The following is a 25,743-nucleotide window of genomic DNA, read 5'->3' on the forward strand; positions in this document are numbered from 1 at the left end:
TGCCCAAAGGGAAGAAAAGCGAATCAGCAGAAATATATCAACAAAATACACAGACTCACGTGCTGAATGGCATGGTCAGTACATCAAGAGTATGTATTGGCACCATCGCAACACTGTTTACTTTAACAAAGATGGATTTTCTCTCATTAAAAAAAAAACAAAAAAAACAAACAAACAAACAAAAAAAACAACTTCCATGGAAGTTGTAAGGAGGAGAAATAAGAAATTAAAAGAAGGATGTGCAAGTGAGTCTGTTCACACAGAACTAATATGGTGGTAGCAACAGTAACACATAAAGTTACTCTTCTTGGTAAAAAGCTTATTCCGTTTTATAAGCAAAAAATTATTTCATGTTCATCATGTAGTAGTTGAACAATTGGATAAACAAGAGTAAACAGGTTTAAAAATAGGATAGTACAGTTTGCTTTCAGAGTGAAGAGTGATTTCTTCCAAGGCATACCACCTTAAGAGTAACTGCACTAGTTGCTGGAGGTCTGTGATTGTGTGACTATCTCCACTTTTATTAAAAAAGTAAGGAAAGGCACATTCTACTATTCACTAACAATCATCACAYTCATTAACATCACATTCCTAAGAAAATGTGATCTCAGTATACCTTAAGGCTCAAAAATCAAAAGGTAAATAGAAATACACTAGCATTTACAATACTGGGAGTTTTACAAGAGAATAATAYTTTGTTTAGATGTGACTCATGTTTTCTAAATGCTTCAGGTATGCAACAGTGATTTATATCAAGAATGGGTTGTATTAATTGAAGAGGAAGTTGCAGWAAGAGACTTGGAAAGGCAGCTGTCATTCACAGATTCTAAGAATTTACAAAAGAAGCATAAATATTGCACAAATCTGGAATCAGGAAAGAAAGGTAAAAAAGGTGTTAAGATTCAACTTCAATTCCCAGTCTAATGAGGTCAGCATAAGTATTGTTTGCTTCCAGCGCACCTTTTCACCCAATGGAAGAACTCAGAGTTTTTTTRAAGATGAGAGGGAAAATGTAACCTAAGGTGTCTTATTCAAAAACCAACCATTTTCCTTTCCTGATGAGTAACAGTCTCCACACTCCCTGCAGTCAAAATTTATCTTCAGAAAAGCAACAACTTAGTCAGTAATCACTTGAAAATTGACTATGTGGAGATATTGATAAAAATGAGGGATTGAGACTCTTAATACTAACATATACTGTGAAAGAAACATGGYGATTTTAGAATTGTAATGGAAGCATCCTTACTTCAGTACAACCAGAGAATGTATTTTTAAAACATTTCAAAATATTTTGGCACACAGATTTTGCATCATTACTTGCAATATGCAGACTTTTCAGTCAGCTGGCCCATGTATCTACATGCTATAGTTTTGCAGGAGATGACTCAGTTGTTAACAATTTATAGTATTTACTGCACTCCTGCTGTTAAGTAAACAGTTTTACAAACTGACTCATATCCTCGCTGTAAAAAAAAGAGAAAAGATATGAATTGCATTGGTAGGAAGACAGCATTCTCACTTTCTTGTAGGACAGCATACCTTCTGCTAATAGAAGGAAGGTGTCCAAGCAGGTGCTTGCCAGCATGGTACCTGGCTGGGACTGACTGCCTCAGCTTGGCCAGTGTCACAGGCAGCTGGTGGCAGGCACTGAACGTGTTGGGGCACGTTGAAACATATATTCCAACTAGCAGGTGGAAAGTGTGGGTTGCTTCTCACTGATGAGGAGGAATGGAATGTCAGAAGCATTTCTCATGGCATTTATGGTATCAGTTRGCTAGTACAGTTGGGAAATAGGACACAACAGGTACATTTACATTATTGGTTTAATGCGCAATGGATGTTTAATGTAATCATCCTTATAGTGGAATTCTGTGTTTTCTTCCAATGTACTATACTGCTATATGTGAAACAGCTCCTCTGTCAGGGAAACGAGGAGGCTGTGCACAGTGGTGTCACATAAAGCACAGCAGTAATACAGACCCTTGGCCACTCCTCTACATCAGTAGACTTGGCTTGATCTTCACACATAGCTGCCTCACAGCTACCTCAACTCCTGCTCTGCAAATGTTCCTCAATAACAAAATTAGCAACTCTAGTTTTGACATTAGCAGGGCACATCCACAATATCCTCAGTGCAGCAGACTGTGAGGGGGAACACACAAGTTGTTCCCGCAGTTGGATCTTGTTCCTGGACCACTTTTGCACACAGTGGTGCAAGGCCAGTCAGAGCTAGATCAAAACTGGAACTCAGCCTCCTGTGTTTATGATGCGGTACACAAAAGCTGAGCCCAGGGTGGACAGGTAGAGACAGGCAGGTCAGGAGATTCTGAAGCCTCCATATGAGGTTCTGTGGCCAAAGGGCACACCCAGAAGGGTCAGCACACACCACATGCTCTGAGAAACGCAAGGACARCATCTCTTTATATTGGCACAACTATGTTGACATGGACATTTCTGTATAGTTTGACAGTTTCAACTGCAATATATATGAACAACTGTATTTTCCAAAACAAAGAAGCAAAACACATCCAGGTAATTCCAAAATTAATCACATGCAAAATCACACAGAATTAATTTGCTTGGAAAAGACCTCTGAACATTAAGYCCAACCTATGACCGAACAACACCATGTCAACTAGACCACGGCACCACAACTGGATGTGACACGTCTAAACACCTYCAGGAAGTGTCTACACTCCATGGGTAGTCCATTACATTGTCTAATCACCCTTTCTGTGAAGAAATTCTTTCTAATGTCCCACCTAAACCTCCCCTAGTCTGTCTTAAGAAAACTTAAGTCCTGTCCCCTCATATGTCTAAGTCTCTTCACAACTGTCCGGATGCTGGAGTTCCGACAGCGAAAGCGCATTGGTGGAAGGGAACCGCTGCCTGCCATCTCGGGAAGGACCCGCCGAAGGTGTACGCGGCCTCTTCCCATTTCTTCAGCCACCTTTAGGCTAAATTCGACACTGGGAATGGCGTTAAAGGAGGTTCAGCGTTCGGTCTGACGCTGCTCACTCTAGMGCATACCCGAGCACTCTGACACTCCGCAGCAGTCGGTGCGGTTTATGCCGGTTCGCAAGCGTTCCTGATACAGCGCGTTCCCGCCCAGCGCAGCCCTTGCAGCTCCGAAAGCCGCCGCTGCCCCCCACACCCCGGGGCTCGGCGCCCCACTCCCCCGCTGCCGCCGAGAGCGCCTCCCACAGGCCGCCAGCGCGGTGCCGGGGCCGCCCGTTCGGGGGTGCCCTTCCTGCTCCCAGCCGCCGCCCGCCACRGCGGAACCCCCGCCCGGGACCCCTCCGCGAGCCCGGGAGCGGACGGGGCAATCCGCGGCCACATCCCTTCCCGGGGCGGCGGGAGCGGCGCCAACCCGCCCGACAGCCGTGACCGGGCGGGGGCGGCCGGGAAGGGCCGCCGGCGCCGGGCGGCCCCGCCCCGCTCCGCTCATCCCCCGCTACCCCGCCCGGCCGGMCGCGTTCCCGGCGGGCGGCGCCGCGGGGTGACGGGCGGGTCTCGGCCACAGCCGAGTGCGGCGCGTCAGTTCCGGCGGGGAGCGCGGCGCGGCGCGTGGGTCGGAAGCGCCGCGGCGGCGGCGGCGGCGGGGGAGTGGAAAATGGCGACGGCCGCGCAGCTCACGGACGAGGAGCTCTTCTCGGAGCTGAGGCGCTTCGGCTTCTCTCCGGGGCCGGTCACCGAGAGCACCCGGCCCGTCTACCTGAAGAAGCTGAAGAAGCTGCGCGAGGATGAGCGGTCTGGGGCCCGCGGCGGCGGCGCCAACAAGACCCGGAACAGCAACAACAATAACACGGGGGCCGGAGCGGCGCCGGGCGGAGGCGGCGGCCCCGGGCGGGCGGCCCCGGGAGCGCGGCTGGCCGGCGCCGAGCACCCCTTCCTCTCCGGGTCTACCGCCGGAGGCGACCGGGGCCGCGCCGCACCCCCCGCCGGGGCTGGAAAAGTGCTGCTGGGCTTCAGCTCGGACGAGTCGGACGTGGAGAGCAGCCCCCGGAGCCAGGCCGGCGGCAGGAGGGAGCGCGCTGCGCCCCTCTTCCGCGGCCTCCGGCCCGCCGCCCCCCACGGCGCCTGCGGCGTGAGCAGCAACTCCCCCCCGGAGGAGGCGGCCCGGCGGAAACCCAGCGCCTGGTGGGGGGCGGCGGCCAGGAGACCCGCGGCGACTCAGGGTATGAGGGAGCTCGGGGACGGCGAGGAGGAGGACGAGGAGGAGGACGAGGAGGAGCAGGACTGCGAGCGGCACCGGTGGAAGAACCGGACCGTGAACGGGAATCGGCTCCTCTCCTACGGAGGCAGCAGGGACAAGTACTCGGACTCGGAGGAGGAGGAGGCGGGGGCGAGGGCCAAACAGCAGGGACCGAAGGAGGAGTCTGCAGTTCGCCGGCCCAGACGGAGCCTCAGCAAGTCGCCTGCTCCATTCATAACAAGCAAATGCGCTGCAGCCGGCGCTGGCGTGATGGAGACGGGCCAAGAAAGGGCTGGCGGAGGCTGCGGTGCTGGTGTGCTCGTAACGAATGACAGGGCGGCGGGGGCGGCTGCTGCCGGCAGTCTAGACAGGGGCAGAAATCAGGAGGAGGAGGAGGAGGCGGCGGCGGCGGCGGCGGCGGTGGTGGTGGGGGGGGGAAGAGGAGGATGTGAAAATCTGGACTCTAGTCCTCCCAGCCCCAGATACCGCATTGGCTTATCCAAGAAATCCCCATCAGTATTGTTGCTGCCACCACCACTCACGGACGTGGACGGCGGTAAAATCACTGACCCTCCAGGCACCATTAGGAAAGCGACCAATAATCATATTCTCAGCGGTGCTCCTGGTAGTTATAATGTTGAATCCAGGATCTATTCATCTAATAGCCTTCCCCCGGGTGGAACCACGTCCTCCCTTAGACTCAACCACTCCAATCATACGGGTTCAAATCATACCTACCTGAAAAACACCTACAAGAAGAATCTCTCTGAGCCCGAGGAGGAGCTTCTCCAACAGTTTAAAAGAGAGGAGGTATCCACCACTGGAGGCTTCAGTGCACATTACCTGTCCATGTTCCTCTTAACTGCTGCATGCTTGTTCTTTCTGATACTGGGATTCACATACCTGAGAATGAGAGGTTCTGGAGTAGCTGAGGAAGTGGGATCCAACAGTAAGTATTAGGTGAAGGGTAAGAGCAGTTTCTGCAACTGGATGTAACAACTGTTAATACACCTTTGCATTCCCAGACATCTCTTACTGAACAGTTACCGGTTCCACCGTAGTAGTAGTATTATCTCTTTAGAGGATGGTGCACAGAGAAATTGTGTTTCTTTATGTATGTGCTTTGCAAGGTGGTACAATAAGCTTGCAAGACATTTGAGGATAAATTTAAATCTCAGCATTCCAGGCTGTAATCTGTTGATACCTGTTTTCTAGCAAGTTTTCTTCCAAAGCAGTTGTATGCATTTTGTTCAATACAGCAGGAGYATGGTTGATAGAGAATTGATGAGGTAAGACTTTATGCTAATATTGCACGAGTAAGCATGCACATTTAGATACCTGGAATTCCTGCAGGGCTAAGATTTGACTGCAGTTGTTTGGCAATAAAGCAGTTTGTTTTCATTCATGTGTGCTGAGGCTTGAAAAGGATCCTAGGTTGAGATGATAYTACACACTATGAGAGACCTTGTGCAATGAATGCTTGACCTATTGTGTATGGTTTTCTAATAAGTACTTTCTTCTAAATTTAGTTGAGAGTAATGTTTATAAATTAAATACTACTATGCTTTAGTCYGAATTTCAGAGCCTGTTAAGTCATGAATTATTTGGGAACTTATTTAGTATGTGAAAGTAATTTGTTGGACTGGATTTAGAAACTACCATTTCCTATTCACGAAGCATACAAATATGGAAATGTACCACCTAAGGGTGGTGATTCATGCTAATTCAATTCTTGGCTGTTTTGAAACAGACAGTGGAGATTCTAACATCAGAAAGAAAACTCATGCCATTGCTCTCTTGATTTTTCATTGCTCCTGTTGAAAAATTATTAAAAAATCTAATTTTGGGATATGAGAGCATTAGATAGTTCTTGGCGACTTGCATTTTTCTTGAAATGATTGAGTAAGGAGTGTGGGGTGTGTACAARTGTGTACATTCTTTGTATAGAGAGTAGAGGATTTAAGTACTCATTCGTGGGCATGTATACAGTGCCTTGTAAGGAGTGATCCGATTTTTATCTTGGGATCTGCTAGATGTCACAGGGCAGAAGTAGCAGTTTGGGCTGGCTTTTTTTTCTATTCCTTTTTGAACGTTGTTCATTAGGTTAGGGTAGCAGAATAATTCTTGATTCTTTGTTGCATGGTTTTGGTGGGGGTGAGTAAAAGATTTGGTGTTCAGGAAGGACAGTAGCAGCGAGGACTTAGGGATTTGCARTGGTTTCGTTGCAATGGTCCACATGGTTCTTAAGTTCTGTTTGGTCTTGTTTTTGGGCAGGCTGTGAACGTATGCAGGTGRGCTATAATTAGATACGGTACAGTGTGACTGTTGGGGCTGCTCATCATCTGGTTAGCTTCTGGCCATAACTGCTAGAGACATGCCTACGTTTTCTTATGTACGGATAAGCTGTATTATTGTACTAACATCTGTTATATACTTCTTTTAGTCTTGAAATATGATGATTTTAATGGGAGAAGATCTGTCAGCCTACTGCCTTCTGACAGCCAAATTCAGTGGTTGAGTTAAAACTGGCTTGTCATCCGGTTTGATAAAAGCTGAACGTTTCAGCAATGCAGATAGCAATAGTTCTTAAAGTTCAGAATGGATTTTTTTTTTGTATTGAAAGAAAATTTATTTTTGAATGTGTGAACTTTCCTGTAGAGCATGTGGGATTAATGTGCTATTAAAAAGTTAACCCAGCTGGAACTGTTGGACAGGAGAAATTGTCCTCTTCTTAGAGGACTTTGCTTAGGCTAGGCTGCCCAGTCAGGGGTCTGGTAGCCCAGTGTTGCTTKGTAGTTTAGTAAGAGTAATGGCCTGTTCTTATTTGCTGTTCTTTTCAGTGGAACGCTTTAAAGTGGATTTCCTGAAAAATTGTTCTGGCCATGGCACTTGTATTTCATCTGTCCTACTTCCTCACAGCCCCAGGCTTTGCTGCAACATAACAAATGGGAATGGGGGAACAGTGTCCCTTTGGAAGAAGTAAACAGCAGGTTTTGTTGCTAGCTTCTTCGATAGAGGAGCAGGCCACTTCTTTTAAGGAATGTGGGAATGAGCAGGGAATTACCTTGCCCATATGTTTAGCATGTGTTTACTAAATTCTTCTCAAATCAGCATATGGAACAAAAATATGGTGGCTCTGAAGAACAGACAAGRCAAGCTAATAAAGACTGATTTTTACTGAAAAGGGAGAGAACCCTGTCTTTGACGATATGCTTCCTAAGCTTAAACATCCAAGTGAGTCGTTTGACTCTTACGCTCGTATGGGAGTAGTGTCTGTTTTCATTTTAGAAGCAGAACTGATGCATACTCTTTTATTAAAAATAACAGTGTATCTCAAAAACAACCTTTCATTTAAGATGAGATGGTTGTAGGCAAGATATGTTGGGTGGGAGTGATTTGATTGTGGAAAAAAATCAGTTATTTTAAACTCTATGTCATAAAAGGTTTTAGGGTTCAGCAGAGTTGCAATGTATGCATCTCTGTAATTATCGTGCTTACTGTGATAAAGCAATAAAGGCAGTTAATTGTATATTGGGTGGCTTTATATTTTAAATTTGCAGGGAATGATGCACASTGAGCTTAATGTTGGTTTTCTTAACAGTTAATTGCCTAAAATTAAATGCAATCAAAATAAGATTATAGTATTTTCACGACATTGAAAAATATTTGTCACGAAATACACTCAATGTTAACCCTTAAATATTTGTCAGGCTATAATCTAAGAACAGAGAGGTGTGTGTAATGACAGGGAGGCTTAAAACCCGGTATTGGAGTTGAATTTAGGCCAGGTGTAGTAATGTAAATGAGAAGGGATGAGCAGAAAATTTCAKAAGAGACTTGTCGCTTACACTGTGTGCATAATGTTTAAATGATTTCTTATTCAGAGCTCTGAAATAGCTATGAAGTGCTTTAGTTTTTCCACATGTAGCACAAAATGTTCAAAGACAAATCAGAACTGGGTTAATTCTTCTGTATCTAAGCTATAAAAATCACTTGAAGTGAGGTTTTTGTACATTTTGTTGTCTAAAATACAGGTAAATATCTGGGTKTTTTTTTTTCTTAAACCCACTGAAATAAACTCCATAGCTGAAAAAAACTTCAAGCTCACATAAAAGACCAACAAATGGATGTTGTGTTTGCTATCTCTGGTAGTGCTGTATGTGAGTAAGATCACTTTGGGCTTGGTGCTGGTAACTTCATTAATTTTGCTCTTGGCTGTAAAGCATGTTTTCTTTGCACCTGCCTTCAAAATACCATGGAATTATATCAACTTCTTGCCAAACCAATATACTACTTTGTCAGGCAAGCACTGAAGAGTTGGGTATCTCTTCCAGCTTCTGTGGTTTTGTGATGTTACTCTGAGCATCTCAAGTGGCTGCTCCTGGAAGTTAATTCTAAAGCTATTTTTCATGAAAAGTTGGTAACTATGTCAGATTAGTTGATGTTGCTTTCAKATCTGGTTCACTTTCTTTCTGGAAGATGTGGGCACTAGTACAGATGCTGTTGAAGTCTCTAATGTGAAATAGGTTGTATGTAAGTTACTTCTGCTGTTTCTGCTCCAGAACTTTGAGAAGCAGTTGATGTGACAAAAGAAAAAAAAAACAGCAAAACCACCACAACAAAAATCTAATCTTGAAACTTTGAGGTAGGTCTTGTTTAAAATCCTAATTTCTTATTAGGAGAGGCTCTTAAAAGTGACATCTGTTTCTTGCAGTTTTGGTCTTTCTATGATACTTGTTACAAAACAATTGCTAGGAGGATAATCCTTACTATATTTGCTACAACTTGCGTTTTTGAAATGTTAATTCAGGGAAACTTAGCAGTTGTGTATATTGCAAGTGTAAGCTTATGCAAATAATGATTCTAAGAGTTTCATTCCATTCCATTGATGTTCCTTTGTTCTTGCCTCCTAAATCTCTCAGGTGTTAAAACTTATATGGAATTTTAGCCAGGGAATTTAATTGCTAAGAAGTTAGACTTGCTGTATAAAAGACAAGTTGATGACTGTCAGGCTCACAGGCCTGCAAATTATTGTTGAAGTGCTGTGGTATTTCACAGATAACTGCTACAAATTTATTTGCCTTCTAACATCAACCTCTCAGAAGAGTCTATATTCTTGACAGTGTTGTCTTTAATGGAAGAAAATTAGTTGTGGGTAAGAGGTATTTATAGAAGAGGAGATCATCAAGGGAGGGACAAAAAAGATTTGTAGAGTTCTGTGTTGTGTGCCTGTTAACTGCTTGCACTTTGCAAGGGATGCCCTGACTTGTATTTGACAATGTAACAACTTCTACTGAAATATTAGTGTATAACTGTTTCTGTATATTGCTTTAAATCCTAGTTGGCAAGTATTTCTCACYAGGGGATAGAAAATCTGCCTGTTTTTCTTAAAGAGTAATCTCTGTTGTAGCTATCTCAGTTGTGTGGTTTGGTGAGTTTTGGATCAAGATCAGTAGATCAAAACAAACCCAAACCAAACTTAGGCTGTCTTCATAAGGTAAAGCCAGGCAGAACAGTAAAATTTCCATAGAATTCTTGACAATTTTAGACTCCAGTCTACCTTAYAGTATGTCAGAAATGATTCTTTAAAATGAGGAATTATTATATAGTGACTTTCATCTAGGAAAGTCTAAGTAATTGTTATATAGTACAAAATAGTTCATCTTAGCTGACAGCTTCAGGTGTTTCCCAAAAGAATAGTAAGTAGTCTATTTACCTTTGTAAAAGATCTGGAGTGTAAGAACAAATATGAAAATTGCTCATCAGTGTTTGAAACAAAAATGATGGAAATTCAGAATTCCTGTTTTTAGGGAGATAATGGTAGTAGATACTTTGTTCAGAATATTTGTAACTACTTGGCATTCACACCTTAATTGTGCTGCTATTTGCAGAAGTGCACAAAATATTCCTTATGTTATTACTGTAAATTCTTAATATGACATTTTTTCAAAGTTACTGTTGGAGGACATGTTGTTTTTTTAATAAATAATGGAAAAAAATTGATAGAATCACCTGCCTGGGGACCAGGGATGCAGAAGAGCCCTGACAGGAGTCAGTCTGTTTTCTTTAGATATCAAAAAACAATTAGAAGTTTGCACTGCATTCCATAGTTTTCTCAAAAACGAACTTGGTTTCTGATGTGAAAAAACTAAAGGTAGTCTATAATCTGAAAGAAGATCTGGTTGCAACTTTTGCATTTTAAAAGCATTAGAGACTAGAAAGGTGTGGGAAAGCAAAAAGCAAACTTGTTTGTTAAGAACCACTGTCAACTCTGATAGTGTTCAAGTGCAATGCAGATCTTTCTGCTTAGGACAGATGCATAGAGTGATAATGGATGCAGTGGAAATATTTTAAAGAAGAGCCCATGATACACAAGGACTTAAGTTTTGCATTGTAGGAGCCCCACTTTGCACTGATTCACAATCTGTAATTATCCCAGGACAAGAGGAGAATCAGGCCTACAGTCCTCCTATTTCTGGGAAACAATCGTGTTTCTAAAAATCGTGTACATTTAAATCCTTTTGACATCTGTGTTCCGTCTGAGAGTAGTAGGTTGCAAACTTTAGCTGGATTGCTTACCCAGCTGAGGTGGCAGGAGCTGTAGCTGATCACTGTCATGCTTCTAGACTTGTGCTTCAGAAATAGTATGAACATGTGAACAGGCCAGATCTGCTGAGAAAATTGTCTGGTCACTCCAGTAAAAAACTTAGGCAAGTAACTTAAGCAAGTACATTGTTTTTTGTTCATGAAGGTGCTATTCCAGTGCTGTAGAGGATAGTGGAGTGTTGTGATCATGAGACATATGTACCTTTCGTCTTTATAGTTCTTGCATTTGTATTCTCTGCTAAAATTAGTTGTCTGTTGTGATTTGTGCTAGGTTGAGCAGAATAGGTTTACTGGTTAATGGACTGTGAAATCAAGATATATTAAAAAGAAAATTTTTTTTTGGGAGACTTCCATGTTTGCTGAGAACTTTATTAGTACTATCCTTGTCTTTGCTGTTCTTGGCTCCTTCTCTTCCTCCTGGTAGGTCTAGATTTGTTGAAGAAGGTGGCAGTGCCTTTGCTGTGATTATGACAAATGAGGACGTGATGTAACTCAGCTCTTGATCGAAGTAACCTTGGTGGCTTCTGTCCACTCAGTCATTCTGATASAGAAAAGCTTGTTAAAAGGGGAAGTGGTGCTGATGGAAAGAAGCATAGTGWTGGGTGCCAAGGACAGACTGAAGAACCACTTCACATCTTAAAGCTGATCTCWTGCAGGTTCCTTCTGTGTTATAAGGCTTGCTTGAGTTGATAAYGTCCAATGTCGAGTCACAGTGTGCTGTCTTTCCCACAGTGTTATTTAGTGCGGTTTCTCTGTTCTGCTTGTGTTTGTGTTCTGCTGTGGGGAGTAGGTGCATGTTGGTTGTGAAACAGGCAAACGTGATATGCCTGTGGGGCATAGCTTGCTGGAGGAGATGCGCTCTTACAGCTGGCATTTTGCAGAGGAAAGGGTCAAATTTTCTGCTTGCCAAGGGTCATATTGTAACATCAAGGTATCTTGAGTAATGCTGCCTATTTAGAGTCTTAAATTACTTCAGCTGCTTTGAATTAATTCTGAGTGGCAGACTGAATTGATACAAAAGGCTGTTCAATGTGGGGAGAAGAGTGGTGGCTTAAAAAGAGAGGTCTGAGATTGAATTAAGAGGTACCAAAACTTGCTACGTAGTCTCTAAGATCCATTGAATTCAAGCGATCCGCTGCTAGGTTGGTAAGATATGGATCTGTTCATAAATGAGGGATTATAGAACAGGTCCTCGGCTAGTTTTTCTTTGTCTCAGAGAAGGCCATTTGCTTAGATAAAAATTTAAAGATGGCTTGTTACAAAATAATTGTTTTATATGCATACTAAGACTTCCTTCATACTGTCTTTATTCACTTAAGTCTTAATACATGGTCACATCTCATTAACCTTCTACTTTTTGAAAAGGTACAAGAAACTTTTATATTTGGACTCACAGTGTCTTGGGTAAATGCAGCACCAGCCTGTCCTTTCTGGGCATCAAGTGAACAAAATTTTATCACAAGAAGACTGCTGGGCATGAGGTAGATAAATGTAGTGCTTTTCCTAACACTAGATTTTAAGGCTACATSTAGATCTTAATGTTACTTTTGTCCACAGAAAAGTACTTCTTTGATGGTCAGTAAAATCTCTGAATTGGAGAAACCTCAGATGGTTCTTTCATTTCATAACTGGTTTTGGTAGCATTAGGATATTTTCAATAAGCTGCATATCAACGCCACTTTACCATCTGTCTCCTCAATACTCACCATTTCACTACTCAGTTGTGCAATAAAACATTCCACAACACTTCATTCGGTACTACTTATCCCAGTGTCTGTTCGGCATCATTGGTCTGCACAGCACAAGCCCCTCAAGTATCCCCATATCTCACAACTTAGTTAAACACATTTTTATCTGATTATGTAGGTGTTGTTGGTCATGGAGATCAGATGTCTAGCTATAGAACTAATCTGAAACCTGTCAGTAAATACTGAGCAATGGCACATTTGCACTGAATGATGGGTTTCATATCTCAGAAGGTAGATGCGTGATTACTTTTTGTTCTGGTTTGACTTTTTTGTTTGGTTTCTCTTGTTACTGTTGCCTGAAATAACACTTGTATTTGGTGTGAGGTGGGTTGGTGTTTGTTTTTTTCTTAATTCCCAGGATATTTTCTGAGAAGTGGTAATACATTACTTTATAATGARTTTCTATTCATCTCTGGCTATATCTGAAGTTTAGGGTGCTATTTGTTCTTTTTCAGGTGTCATCCATTAGACATCCGAAGAGGATTTTGTTGAGTGAGAGACTGGGTGGTGCATGTGTGACAAATGCGTGAGAGGCGTTTTCACAGGCTGTGGAAATCCACAGTTCAAACCTATGGAGGAAGGCCAGTCTGGCAGTCTTGCTTGTACTGTTTCTCCTTCTTGCAAATTCCTTGGAAATAGGAATGTTTTACTGTTACTTTGTAAATAAGAAGAAATTATTTATGAAATTCCATGATGGTATCTTAAAAAGGAGATTAACATATTGGATTTATTCTAGTCTGTTTCTGTATTGGTATGCAGCTGATGTATGAAAGAAAGTTTGGGGAGGTGAAAAACATAATGTATTTCAAAGAAAAAGCTGATGTGTGTGTCAAAGGAATTGATTTTACGCTGTCCTAGGGAGACTTTGCCTAGCTGAGAAAATGACAGCAGAGATGTAGATTTCCTAATGGAGAAGAAACTAGTCTTATTACTTATTTTTGGGTTTTGTTCCTCATATCTGTRTGCATGAGAATTACTTACGCTTTTACATCTGCTGATGTAAAAACAGGTGTGGATTGAAGTGTTTGTAAGTTACCATGAGAAATAGGGAATCTGAGTTGTGTTTGAAGGATGTGTTCATGTTTGAGTACTTTGTATTTTGCATATAATAATAAATGCATGTTCATTTTGGTATAAACTCAGAAAAAAATAAAAGGATTGTTGAGAATGTCTAAGAGGGCCATGCTGCTGTACTGTTTGTACAGTGTCCTTTGAACTAAGAGTAGAAATACCATCTTTTGAGTACTCCTGAGATCTCATTCATTCAGAATGGGCAGGTATACATGCACAGTTTGATTTGATGATCCTGGGGTTGTTATGATCAATGCCTCTTGAGTTTGGCTTCCATCAGAGATGGTACTCCCTGCAGGAACGCTGTAGACTGTGTTTTTTCAGTTGTTTACATTGGGCGCAGATAAGTCAGCATACTTTGGATTTGTACAATGCAGTGGCTAATGTATTTTTTGTTTATAACTTTCTCTTGACCTTCAGCTAAAAGTGCTGCTTATTGAATTAACAGCAAAAATTCACAGATTGAGTAGAGGGGGGAGGAAAACTGTGAGATGTTAAATCCAGACTTATTTTATTCTACTGTAAAGGATGCGTGATATTAAAGTAATTCTTTTGGAGGAACAGCAAACTGGGGGAAATGACATGAAAGCAGCAGCCCTGGGAAGGAGCTSTCCTGCTGATGGAGGACCAAAGGCCAAATAGGGCCTGCCTATCCCTTCTGTAAGGGAATGAGTTAACATGTGATGTCCTTTGCCATTCAGAAGATGGGAATGTACTGAGCTGCTTACACAAGCCTTGGTATGAGACTATATGGCCAGCTCCCTTAAGCATGMGATACATGGTTTGAGGAAAGAGTTAGGATCTTGTTCTGTTAACGTTTTCTTTCCTAGTTCCAGCACTGAGCTTTGTGCTACTATGTACTGACCTACATACTACAGAATTCTTATGTGCCAAAGGTGTGTTTTATTTAGTGTTTGAGATCTTGGTAAGAGTCACTCGTACTTCCTTCTGTCTTCTTTTTTTTTGCTGTTTCTGCATGGCAGGTGAGTTCTTGCASAGAAAGTTTCTGTTTTTTGTTGTTTTTTTTTCACCTCTCTAGGTCCACCAGGCTCAGAAGTGCACACAATATTGCTAGAAGATTTATTACCTTAATCCACAAGCTGATGGTGTAACCTTTTAACTAATAGGCATAACCTACTTAATCAATAAACAATTATGATAGCATTAGTTCAAGTTCACTTAGTTCAAGCAGACTCTTCAGCTGAGTAAGGGGTAATGGTGTGTTAGTCCAGTTGTTCCCTTTGGATAATTTTTATTTGAATCMGGTAGATTAATCAAACAAATCATTAAACAAATGCAGTTGCTATGGTAKGCAGCCTGAAAGGTTAGCCAACTCTTCAGAGTCTTAGTTCAGTGGAGTAAAAATGGAAGTAATTCAATATTRCCTGCTGTTATGCATGCCAAGTCAAGTGGGTTATGTTGTGTATTACTGCTGAGCTCATCCTGATTTTGAGCTCTGCAAACTTCTGCAGTATGTGGTGAGCAGTTTCCCTTCTTCTCGTTAGCTAATATGGATACTTCTGGTAAAGTGACTGCTATTACCTGAGTGAAAGCTTATCTTTGTCATGTCAAGAGACCTGTTAGCTTCTACCTCTGTATGTCCTGAATTGAGCACCTATTTTCAGAGTTGTGCTGTTGTGTTTAGGCTTTGTAAATATCATATTGTTCAGCAGTTCTGCTGCTCTTAGTGCAGCAAGCATTGGTAGACCAATGTGTACTGAATGGTTAAAATGACAGAGGCACAGCTGAGCCCCAGTTTTAAAAATGAAAAATTCCTATGTGATCTATATCTTGGGTTCATGCTCATGATCAATGGCCCTTTAAAGAGTTCTTTTGTCACTGTTCTCACTTCGAATGTTACCTTTGGATGCTGTAAATTGTTCATACTATTAGTAATACCTTGTAACTGAAGTCTTTCTGGAAGAAGAGGTTGTAACTGGGTGTTTTTATGTTGGAATCTCTTAAAGACAGAAATCCTTACTGCTTGTAGAAGATCACAAGGTACTTTTATCAAGACTGGGCCCCTTGGCAGAGTGACAGTAGATTCAATATTTAATTGCAGATTCCCATTGATTCTTAAACCTTCTGTGTTTCAATGACACTTGCTTTATTGGTTTGCTTTCCATCTTGAACTTTGGAGTTTGAAAGCAAAACACTTCTTAGTTTAACATAAAACTGCTTGTGTTGCCATGCTTTCAAGGTTGAGTTTCCCCTTTTTTAAAATATATGTTCTTTTATTGTAGTGGTGGGTGTTTTTTCACCTTATGAAATGAGATAAAATATTTGGGAGGGGTGCAGAAGAAGGGAGAAGARTTATTTCAGAAGCCTATTCTGATTCTCTTGCAAGTAAAGGTATTCTCTACCTGTTGTAAAATGCTGGTATGTGTCTGAAGTTGATATTTCTTCCGGTAAGGTTTTGCAACTAGTAAGAGCAGTCTTAGTGTGGTGGGTTTTTTATTTCCTTTGTATACACACTGGGCTGTAATGGATAGTGTGTGTAGATGTGTGCAAGGAATGTGATTTCTGTCTAATTTTTACAATGCACAGCAAGTGTGCTTTTGAGCCATTTTCCATAGTTGAACAGAGACAGCTGTTTCTTCTATGTTTTGTAACATAATACAAAAGAGCATGTGTGCAAATTCTGTTACTACAAAATATTTCCTTAAATATTTCCTTAAATATTCTTAAAAATTGACAGCTTTTATGATTTCTAGGTTTTTGATYGCTAATACCAGTACTAGAATGAAACTAATCTTGTTATTCTAGTGAAACTGAATAATTGGATGAAGAGCTTTCCCAAAACACTTGTGTATCTTCTTGAATATGGATGACATTGGCATGACTCGCAGGAGCATTTTTCCATATTTAGATCTATCCTAACTGGTATTTAAATAGGCWGGAGCAGATTTGAACCTTTCTAGTAAGGGTGATACAGCTAAACAAAGAAGAGGGATATTTTGTTGTTATTTGTTGTTTTTTTGGTTTGTTTTTTTTTATTTTTAGAAGAAGTGAAAAACTCCGAAGAGTAATTATGGTATGTCATGCCTATTTATCTGAAATAATGAGGAGTCTTATTTTCAGGGCTGATAGAAAATATGTCTGAAGTGTGTATCACAAATATGATTGTTTAAATTCTTTTGGAGAAGGGTTTTGTTAAAAAAAGTGAACAGCATGAAGTTATTGGTTATGTTGTCAATGGTTACATAATTTATTCAGTGACAGAATGAATTAAAACTATGTTGGGGAAAAATTATCAATAGARGCACTTTAAACTAAGCCAGTTGGGAAAGTGACCAGATGTTAAGGAAAGGTTCRGCTGGTTGTCAGGTTTGCTAATCGTTGTGGCACACTATGCTGCTCTCCAAAATTGACAGGGCCAAGAACTATTGGAACTATAATGGGGTACTCATTTAGAGATACAGAACCCTTTTCCAAAGCACATAAAGATGATCTGTAGTGAAGGAATTGCTATATGATTTGGTGTCTTAATATCAAAGCAGAGAGATTTAGCCCACTGTTTTGAAGTGGTTTCTACCTGAATTAGAGCAATATGGAGATGGAATGTCATGCAAAACTGCTTGTCTGCTTTGACCAYTGATTAATTGCAGAGAGGAAAATAAATGCGGGATTATTTTATTTAAGAGGTTTGAAATATGGAGCTCTGGAATAACATTTCCTGCAATAACTTGTTTGGTGTTCTGGAATTTTAAGGTTTAGGAGCTCTGAGAGACAATGTTTTGGAATTGTTCTTGACACATACACAGTATGCCACTGGGTGGAGTCAGTCCTTGATTCCAGACTTAGAACAAGTTACAGATCTGTTGGCTTACATTGAAAATACTTGGGTTGTAAAATTATTGAAAACTTGTTTTTGAGCTCATGTAGWAAAAGGTTGGGCTAAAGGCCCATTTCTGATAGCAGTGCTTCTAATACTGTTTCTTACTCTAGTAGCAGTACATTTTCCAGCTAGTGTATTTGTTTTCAAGAAGAAAAAAACCTAATGAAAAGCTTGTTATTCACTTACTAAGCATACCTTTGCAAGACAGATTTGGGAAATATTAGTGCTTCTGTTTTGGGGTTAGTCTGCTTGTGGYGTGATGGACGAGGAGGAGAAAAGTACTTTGCAGGGAGGAACATTCTTCCTTCTGCAGAAGTTGCTAACTTGGAAATGTATGTTGTAGTGCACAGTCTCTGAATTCTTTGGGTGAAAGGTATTTGATGCTTTGTGTCATCACATTGAGAAACGAGGTGCTCACATGTTAATTTGGATCATTCTTGTTTCTGTAGCTGTGGCTTTATAGCTCCTTAAAGTTGCATAGRAATTTTGCTTTTTCATCTATAAAATCAAATCTGTACATTCAGAAATAGATTATGACATAACAATGGTTGTATTAAAAATGTTAACTTGAAAATGTTAGGAGAAATAGAAAGGTCCAGAGGTACCTTTCATAAGCAAGGAAGAAGAGGACYCTCAAATGTGGAAGAATGAGGAATGAGGGAAAGACCGAGGAATGAAAGCAAGAATATTATGGAGAGGCTGAATAGTCTAATTACTCTCTCTCCTCTGAATCAAGGATACATATTTTAACCTTTTAGTATAAGTGCATGATATTTTTTTGAACACCTTTAGAACGTGAGCTTGATGGAAAGACTATTTTCAAGGCTGGCAATTGTTGCATGGCACAGGTCTCAAACCCTTTTTGAGGAGGAGCCTTGGAAGTATGATACGTTCAYGTAAGAATCTTACATTAGTAATTAGTTCTTAATTTAATGTTCCGTTTGGTAGAMTAAAACCTTATCACTCTTACATATATAGTTATATATTCTAAGAACTGTCAAGAAAGCTTTKGAAATAAGAATGCTGATGTAATATATGGAAATACCTTAGTTGGGGTAGGTGAAAACTTTACATCTGTGACTGGAGCATGTGGGAGGATTTGGTAAGAGCTTCGGTTCTGGACAAAAGAAAGAAGGGTGGATTCAGAAGAGGAATTACTGAAATAGTTAAGGAGTGGCCCTATTAACTCAAGTGAATTGAGATTATGTGGTAAATAAATGCAAATAGATTAACAGTTGTAATTGCATATGCAGCTGGTAAATTGCTGCAGTTGCATTTAGCATACTTGCCTCTTAAGGCATCAGTCATTCTAAATTAAATAGCATCATATATAAAATGTGCTTCAGTTATTGGTTCATTTGCCATAAAATCACTAACTTCAGAGGTATTTAATGGAAATCCTGTAGTGTGAGTTAAAACAAGGAATTGCAAAGATTGTTAAATTTTTATGAYAGGTAATTTTGAAGAGGTGGTTGGTGTTCTTGATCACGGTAACCACTATGTGTTTATGAAGGAGAGGCAGACATTGATGTTTCATCTGRCTTGCTTTATAAATGCAATATGTTAATTTATGTAAATATGAAGTTGCCCAAATGTGAGAGTGATTTTACACTGCTGTTGTGATGCTGGAAAAGTCTAACCACCACCATAGATTCTGSCTAATTTCTGGACTGCCCTAACATAGCTAGAATTGCAGCTGACAGTTTTCAGTTTGCATCTTTGCAGGTATGGAAATGTTGCATATGAGTATTTTTATGATTTTCATCAGCTTAAATATGGTAGTCAGGTATACTGAAACCTACACACTCTTGTGTGTTGTGTTTGTACCCCCCTTCCAAATTAAAACCAGTACTGAATCAAGATTTCATGTATGCTCAATAAGATTGACCTTGGAGACCATAATTATCTTTGTCTGGTTAACTAACAATCTAAACTCTAATCCTATTTCAAGCAATTTAGATTGAAAGTTTAGTGTGCTGGGCACTCAACTCTGTTGAGTCAATGAATGAAATACATAAAATTTTAAAATTTGGTAGCTTGATAATCCAGTAGGCAACGTCTGCGGATTTGGGCATACAGAATGAAATCATGAAGTCTTGTAGAGCTTGGTTTGCAAGAGTCTTCAACATCAGCTTCTATCTGCTTTAATTAATCTTATATCTGAATCAAGTCTTTGGATGTCTGTGAAAACCAGTCCCTGTTATTGGGTGGTTTTGTTTAGTTTTGGGTTTTTTTCCATTTGCTGTTTTAGAAGAAGCCGAAATGCTTATTGGGTAAGGTAACATGCTTCATTTTTTTCTGAGCTCAGGTACATGGACAAWTTGTTTACAAAGTTACAGTCAACCTTTCTTCATTCAGAAAGCACTTTCATTGTCCCACTGTTTTATGCATCATTTGTTGGTTGTAACTGTAGGAATGTGAATGTTACCATTGCTACATGTAGGAGAGAAGAAATGGTAATCATTCTACTTCAAACTTCCTTTCAAAACTAAGGTGAAGTGGATGAACATTTTTCTGCTGCCAAGAACGCTGCTGAGGTTCATGCAGTTAATAAAAGTCACATTCTTTTACAAATAATTCATTTTTTTCTTAAAATTTTTTTTTGTTCTTGTTTCTTATCCATATTCTCTTACACTTGACTAAGGTTGGAGAGCCTGTTTTACAGGTTGCTCTTTAGTTTCTTTTGTATCCTCCATTTCTCCCAAATGAGAAATCTTGCCATGAATTTGATCTTGTATGTCAACTTTTATATTTCTCTTATATTTCCCATTTATAACTAAATTAACTGATCTGTTTAAGCATGGTTATAGTTCAGAAATCAAGATATTGTCAGTTGATCTACTCTTGGGTAGGCAACACTTGATGTTTTATGGATACCTAGATGCGTGGGAGTGCATGAACTCTCAGTGTGTCGTTTCCCTCTTATTGAAAGAAAATGCTGAGTTGTAGAGCTTTATTGTATATATTAGTGGYTAGTAAAAAAGTGGTTTTCCCTTTTTAAACTGTCCACTAAAATGTAAAAACTTCAAATTACTTCAGTGGAATTGAGTTATTAAAGCAAGAGTTCAGCAAATGGCAAGCACAGKTTTTTTTTGTTAGGAAATAGCTGTGAAATTTGTTGACATACAAAATTCTGGTTTAACCTAAATGTTAATACTGTGTTATCAAATGCAGAGTTAGGGCAAAGGTTAATAGATGTCTCTTTGTTATTTGTCTTATTATGGACCTTGTTTTTAATCTAACTAATTAAGTGTTGTCATGAAGCTACAATGTTGGTATATCTTTTTAGTATTTTCAGACCCTAGAGTGAATTAATTTTTTTCTTTATTTTTTTTGACAGTCAAGAATCCCTTTAGTGAAGAATTTGAGAAAATACAGGTAAGTAAAAATACTTAATATTGAGATTTTAATCTGTCACCTGATTGTATAAAAGCAATACAGATCTGTTCAGAAGGATGCAGTTTTAGCATAATTTGCAGGAAATAGATGCACTTGTTGTAACTGATGTTTTAGTTTTTTTTCTTGGGCAGTATAAATAGGATTATGAGATTTGGCTGTGGCATGCTGGTTGCTTCATATACTATGAACGTATTACATAATCTGTGTTGTAAAAAGAAAAATRTGTTTTAAATTTTGAGATTAAGTTTTAACAGTTTTTCACTTACTTTTACCATTTGGCTTCTCAACCTTTAAAGCACAACTGGTAAGAGATGATTGACATGGAACCCCAYGATCTTATTTAGTGCTATGTAAGAGCAAGGGTTAACGTCCTTCAAAATGGATTTTAAAATTTGTCTTTTTCACTTTGATTCCATTCTGTTACTTGTTCCTATATGCACTTTTTTTTTTGTCTGAAATATCACACCAACTATTTTTGAGATGTCACCATTGAAGTTGTTTGTGTTATTCTTAGTTGTGCAGCATGTGTTCAGGTGGTTCTTCTGACTTGGATGGTAAACATAGTGATCTGCTTTTGATAGGCATATGTAAGCAAGTATTGCAAGATAATTGTGGAGGAGTTTGGAGGGCATTTTTTGGATTTACTGTTTGGGATTTGTTTTTTTTTTTTTGTTTGGTGGGTTGATGTTTTTTTGTCTAGGATTGAACTCTCCAAAAGTAAATAATTGTGTGTTAAACAGATGGCTTTGGCTAGTTTCTTGGATAAAAAATGTTTCTGAAGCTCTTAAATTAAATTAATTTAGGTAGATTCTGGGGATTCTTTCAAAATGACTTTASTAGTGCAGAGAGAATGCAACTTGTGCACTGGACTCAGCCTGAGAACCTGTTCTGTATGTTATGTTCTCCTGTTTCTACTGCACTGTTCCATAGTAATCCTRTTGTTTGTTAGCTACAAAGATTATACTGTTCAGTTCCTTCTTTTACACTGTCCAGCCACTAATTATGAAGAAAAAAATTGGTCACAGTAATATTTCGCATGTTCATCTCAGTGTAGCTATTAGGGAAGTCATACGTGTACCTATTGGCAAATAAATGGAATTTGAAGTACTGCTGGTGCAGTGCGTGTGTGCTGGAGGACTGATCTTCCTCTTATGCCATTCACCATGTTTTCAGGCAGGAAATAACTTAATAAAATTGGTTAGTTTCCTGAGGAGTATCAACTACATCAGCTTAATCTCAGTGATGGTTTTGTAATACCAGAATAGGGAGAGGTGATGCTGGTAATTGTTGGTAGTGCTGATGGGAAATAATTTGCCCATTGTTTGATTAATGAAAGAAATATTTTGCTGTTTTGGTAGCAATTTTCTTACAGTTTCCTTACAACAAAAATCTTATTTTGCTCTGAATTTTATGCCAGAATGTAACCAGATGGTGTTTTAGTGTGGCTTGTATGAAATGTCACTGCACATTTATAAAGAATAAGACTCTTATTTTTACATAGTAGCTATCAAAAATCCACCCCAAACAAACCAGAAACTTCTTTCGAGTCATTCCACTAATCTCTCAATAGTATCAAAATACTAGTAAGAGTCTGTTGGTTTTAACTGGAAGATCTGTCAGACTCCCAGCAGTAGTCTAGTTTAGTTTAGCTTCAGTCAAGATCTGAAAATTCARTGTAGTGAATACTTGAATTAAAAATCTATTGCCTGCATCATTGCTGATGTGTGAGATATTACACCTTTCTGCCTATAACCACTGGGTTTTTTCCTCATGGTATATAAAAATTTTGGGGATAAATGGAAAAAAGTACATCTGTACTACTGTTTGTTTTAACATAAATATGTTTTTCTCATTCTAGGAAGATAAAATAAGTCTCATGATGAACAGCTTGTATGCACTTCATGATAAATTGGCACAAGTAGCAGGTAACACTTTAAAAATATTGTGATRTAGTGTTATGGCAACAGCTACAAGAAAGTCCATGCACAGATAGTGATTTGCAACAACTGGGGCCCTGACAGCCATTTAGAGTTCCATTTTGGGAAACCTGAAATCCTTTTTCTAGTTCATGTATACTGTCTTTTTTCACCAGTGTAGCACCATTTCTTGCAGTGTTTGTTAATGGGATAGGCTCATGAATGTTGTGATTCTGTGTGTTTTTTGATCCAATGTCTTAATGCTTTATTMATCTGATTTTGTTAAAAGGCTTAAATTAAATTTGCTATATGTGAAGAGGACTATGTTGGTTTTTTAATAAGTCATTAAATCACCATGGTGAAAACCAAAATATTTTGCAACAGTGATAAAATGGTTACTAATAAAGTGAAGAGTAGAGGTTGAGCAAGATAGCCTTGTTAGACAAAATGATCCAACTTAATCATATGAATTACCCAATAAAGTGCTACATATAGTAATGTGTCAGAGATGGTGTTTAGGATTAGTATTATTGAATATGCAAAGTCAAAAATACAGTAGTTTTATCTAGAGTCGTAATGAACACAGCTTTAAACTGCACACATACACATCACAATCAAGAAATKGCAAAGTTGGGGCTGTGATTATAACTTTGGCATCTGTTGCATGAGAGTTACAGCTGAGTCTGTGTCATGACTGTTAAGCCATTTTTATCTCCCTTGCATATTTAACCCATAATGTGTTTAGGCRGTCTTACTGATCTTTGTGACAACTATTTTGCATCAGCAAGTTTTACCAGGAAGGCTTATTCCATTATTATCAGGTGCTACAGACATTTCTCAAACATGAAAAAATGTGGAAACAACTCTGTGTGAGATACAAAGCTGACAATGTAGTATGTCAAGGTTGYGTAGGAAATGTGTGAGAAATTTGAGCAGCTCTGTAATATCCTTTAAATTTCGACAGTAATCTATCTTGCTGCTGCATTTACATTGTCTGCAGTGAATAAAATTAATAGATGTTTGGACAAATGCCACACATTTTGGTTTGTTTACATTAGAGAATCTCAGAATAGGTTAAATTGGAAGAAACCAGAGTGGGTCATCTGGTCCAATGTCTCTGCTCAAGCAGGGTCATCCCAGAGCACATGACATAGAATTGTATCCAGATAATTCTTGAATATCTCCAGCAAGGGAGACTCCATGCCGTTTCTGGACAATCTATTCCAGTGCTCCGTCACCCACCCATTAAAGAAGTTATTCCTTGCATTTAGCTGGAACTTCCTGTGCATTAGTTTCTGTTTTCCTCTGCATGTGTTTCTTGTCCTACTGCTGAGCACTACCAAGAAGAGCCCAGCTCCATCCTCTTGACACCCTCCCTTCATGTACTTAACAGACATTGAGGTTCCCTCTCAGTTGTCTCTTCTCGAGGATCAACAGGTCCAGCTGGTGCAGTCTTTCCTCATGAGAGCAGTGCTCCAGTCTCTTAATCATCTTTGTCTTTTGACACTGACCATATTATAGCTGAGTGTTCAAGGTGATTGCTGCTTTTCCTTGCTTAGATCATTGTCATATTGCTTCCCTCTGTCTTTTCAAGAGAGTGTTAACAGCTTACTGTTTGCTCAGTGTGTCATCTGGTCCTCCAGGGGCCATACAGTAAACAATGCATTTGCATTGATGAAAAGGTTTTTGCACCTAATTTCTGCATAGGTGAAAAAAACGGAAGTTTTCTTTATTATCTGGGACTTAGTTCAATGCACATRGACATAAACAAATTAAGTCTGCCTTACTAGAAAGAATTTGTATGCTCCAAGATAGCTGCTTGCTTCACCAGGTCTCAGTGGTGCATTATTCTCTTTTAGTCTATTTCTGGCTAGGAGGATCTTAAATGCTTTATATCAGAAAAATATAACTATCCTTTCTAGTTAGATGATAGTCCAGACTGGAGCTGTACTGTGAGATTACCTGGTTGCTCAGCAAAGAAGCTTTTATACAGTTTGAAGAAGGACCCAATCTGTCTTTACTTAGAAATTTTCTTCAATGCCAAGTTACTTAAAATCTGAGAGGAAGAAGTCTGCCATCCATTTTTGAATACCATATTGATGTAGACCTGGCAAAACATCTGGAAGCAGTGTGAAAGACATAAAACAGAGATAGCTGAAAGAGAGATGCAGGATTTAAGAGTGTTGATCTTGTGCACAGTGTACCACTTCAGAAGAGAATTTAAGGCATATAGTTTTACTGAAAGTGGTGCTTTTCAGGTCTCTCTGTCACATACTTGGAAAAGTTTCTCCTATTTCATACTTGGCTATGAATCATTTTTTCATGTTATAACAATATTAAAAAGGCAGGCTGGAAACTTGAAGTAGTCTGTTCTGTTAAGCTTTATTCAATATCTTGACTACCATAAAGATGGTCCCCTCAAAATTTGGTTTCTAGCTCTGTTTAATAAAAAAGACTATTTTTACTGGTCTAGTTTCTTGCCTTGTCAACTTCAATTGGAAAGCAAGTGATGGGACTTCTATTTTAGAAGGTGAACATGAAGTTTTTTGAAAGAAGAAGATGTCAGAGTAACAGTTWGTTAATTTTGACTTAATATACCATGTTCCAACAGTAGATACCTATTCTGAAGTGTGGTGCTCTGGTATGATGTCACATTATTTAATTTTCCTGTATAAAAATAGGTTGCCTTTAATACATCACTGTTCTCAGAATTACTAGTCTGCCTGAGTAATATCTGCCTCACAGGAAACTCTGAACTGGATGAGCAGATACTGCGTCTCCCTTGAGTTGAAGTTTGTGTTGCTGCATTCTTGTCTTGAATGGCTTAGCCATTCTTCAAAACAGCAACTTTTTATAGACAGTATGTATTTCAGTACCCAACACTTTCTGCTTAACAAAAATACCTGCTTTTTTAGAATTAGAGTTACTTCAGCATATGTTAATTGCTGGATATCTTGGTCTTTCATTGAG

The 25,743-nt window shown here is 39.6% G+C and overlaps 1 protein-coding gene across 1 annotated transcript in view; it reads left to right on the forward strand.

Moving 5' to 3' along the window:
• Positions 1–3,546: 3,546 nt before the first annotated feature.
• Positions 3,547–25,743, forward strand: part of LEMD3 (LEM domain containing 3) — a 42,828-nt gene continuing 20,631 nt past the window's right edge. Inside the window, exons 1-3 of the mRNA XM_057377204.1 lie at positions 3,547–5,144; positions 20,799–20,836; positions 22,716–22,782. Coding sequence (XP_057233187.1) covers positions 3,614–5,144; positions 20,799–20,836; positions 22,716–22,782 — 1,636 coding nt within the window. The 5' untranslated portion in view covers positions 3,547–3,613. The remainder of the gene's footprint in view (positions 5,145–20,798; positions 20,837–22,715; positions 22,783–25,743) is intronic.

This window comes from Malurus melanocephalus, unplaced genomic scaffold (genome assembly GCF_030028575.1).
Source record: "Malurus melanocephalus ecotype Western Australia unplaced genomic scaffold, MMel_1.1 scaffold_10, whole genome shotgun sequence".
Classification (NCBI taxonomy): domain Eukaryota; kingdom Metazoa; phylum Chordata; class Aves; order Passeriformes; family Maluridae; genus Malurus; species Malurus melanocephalus.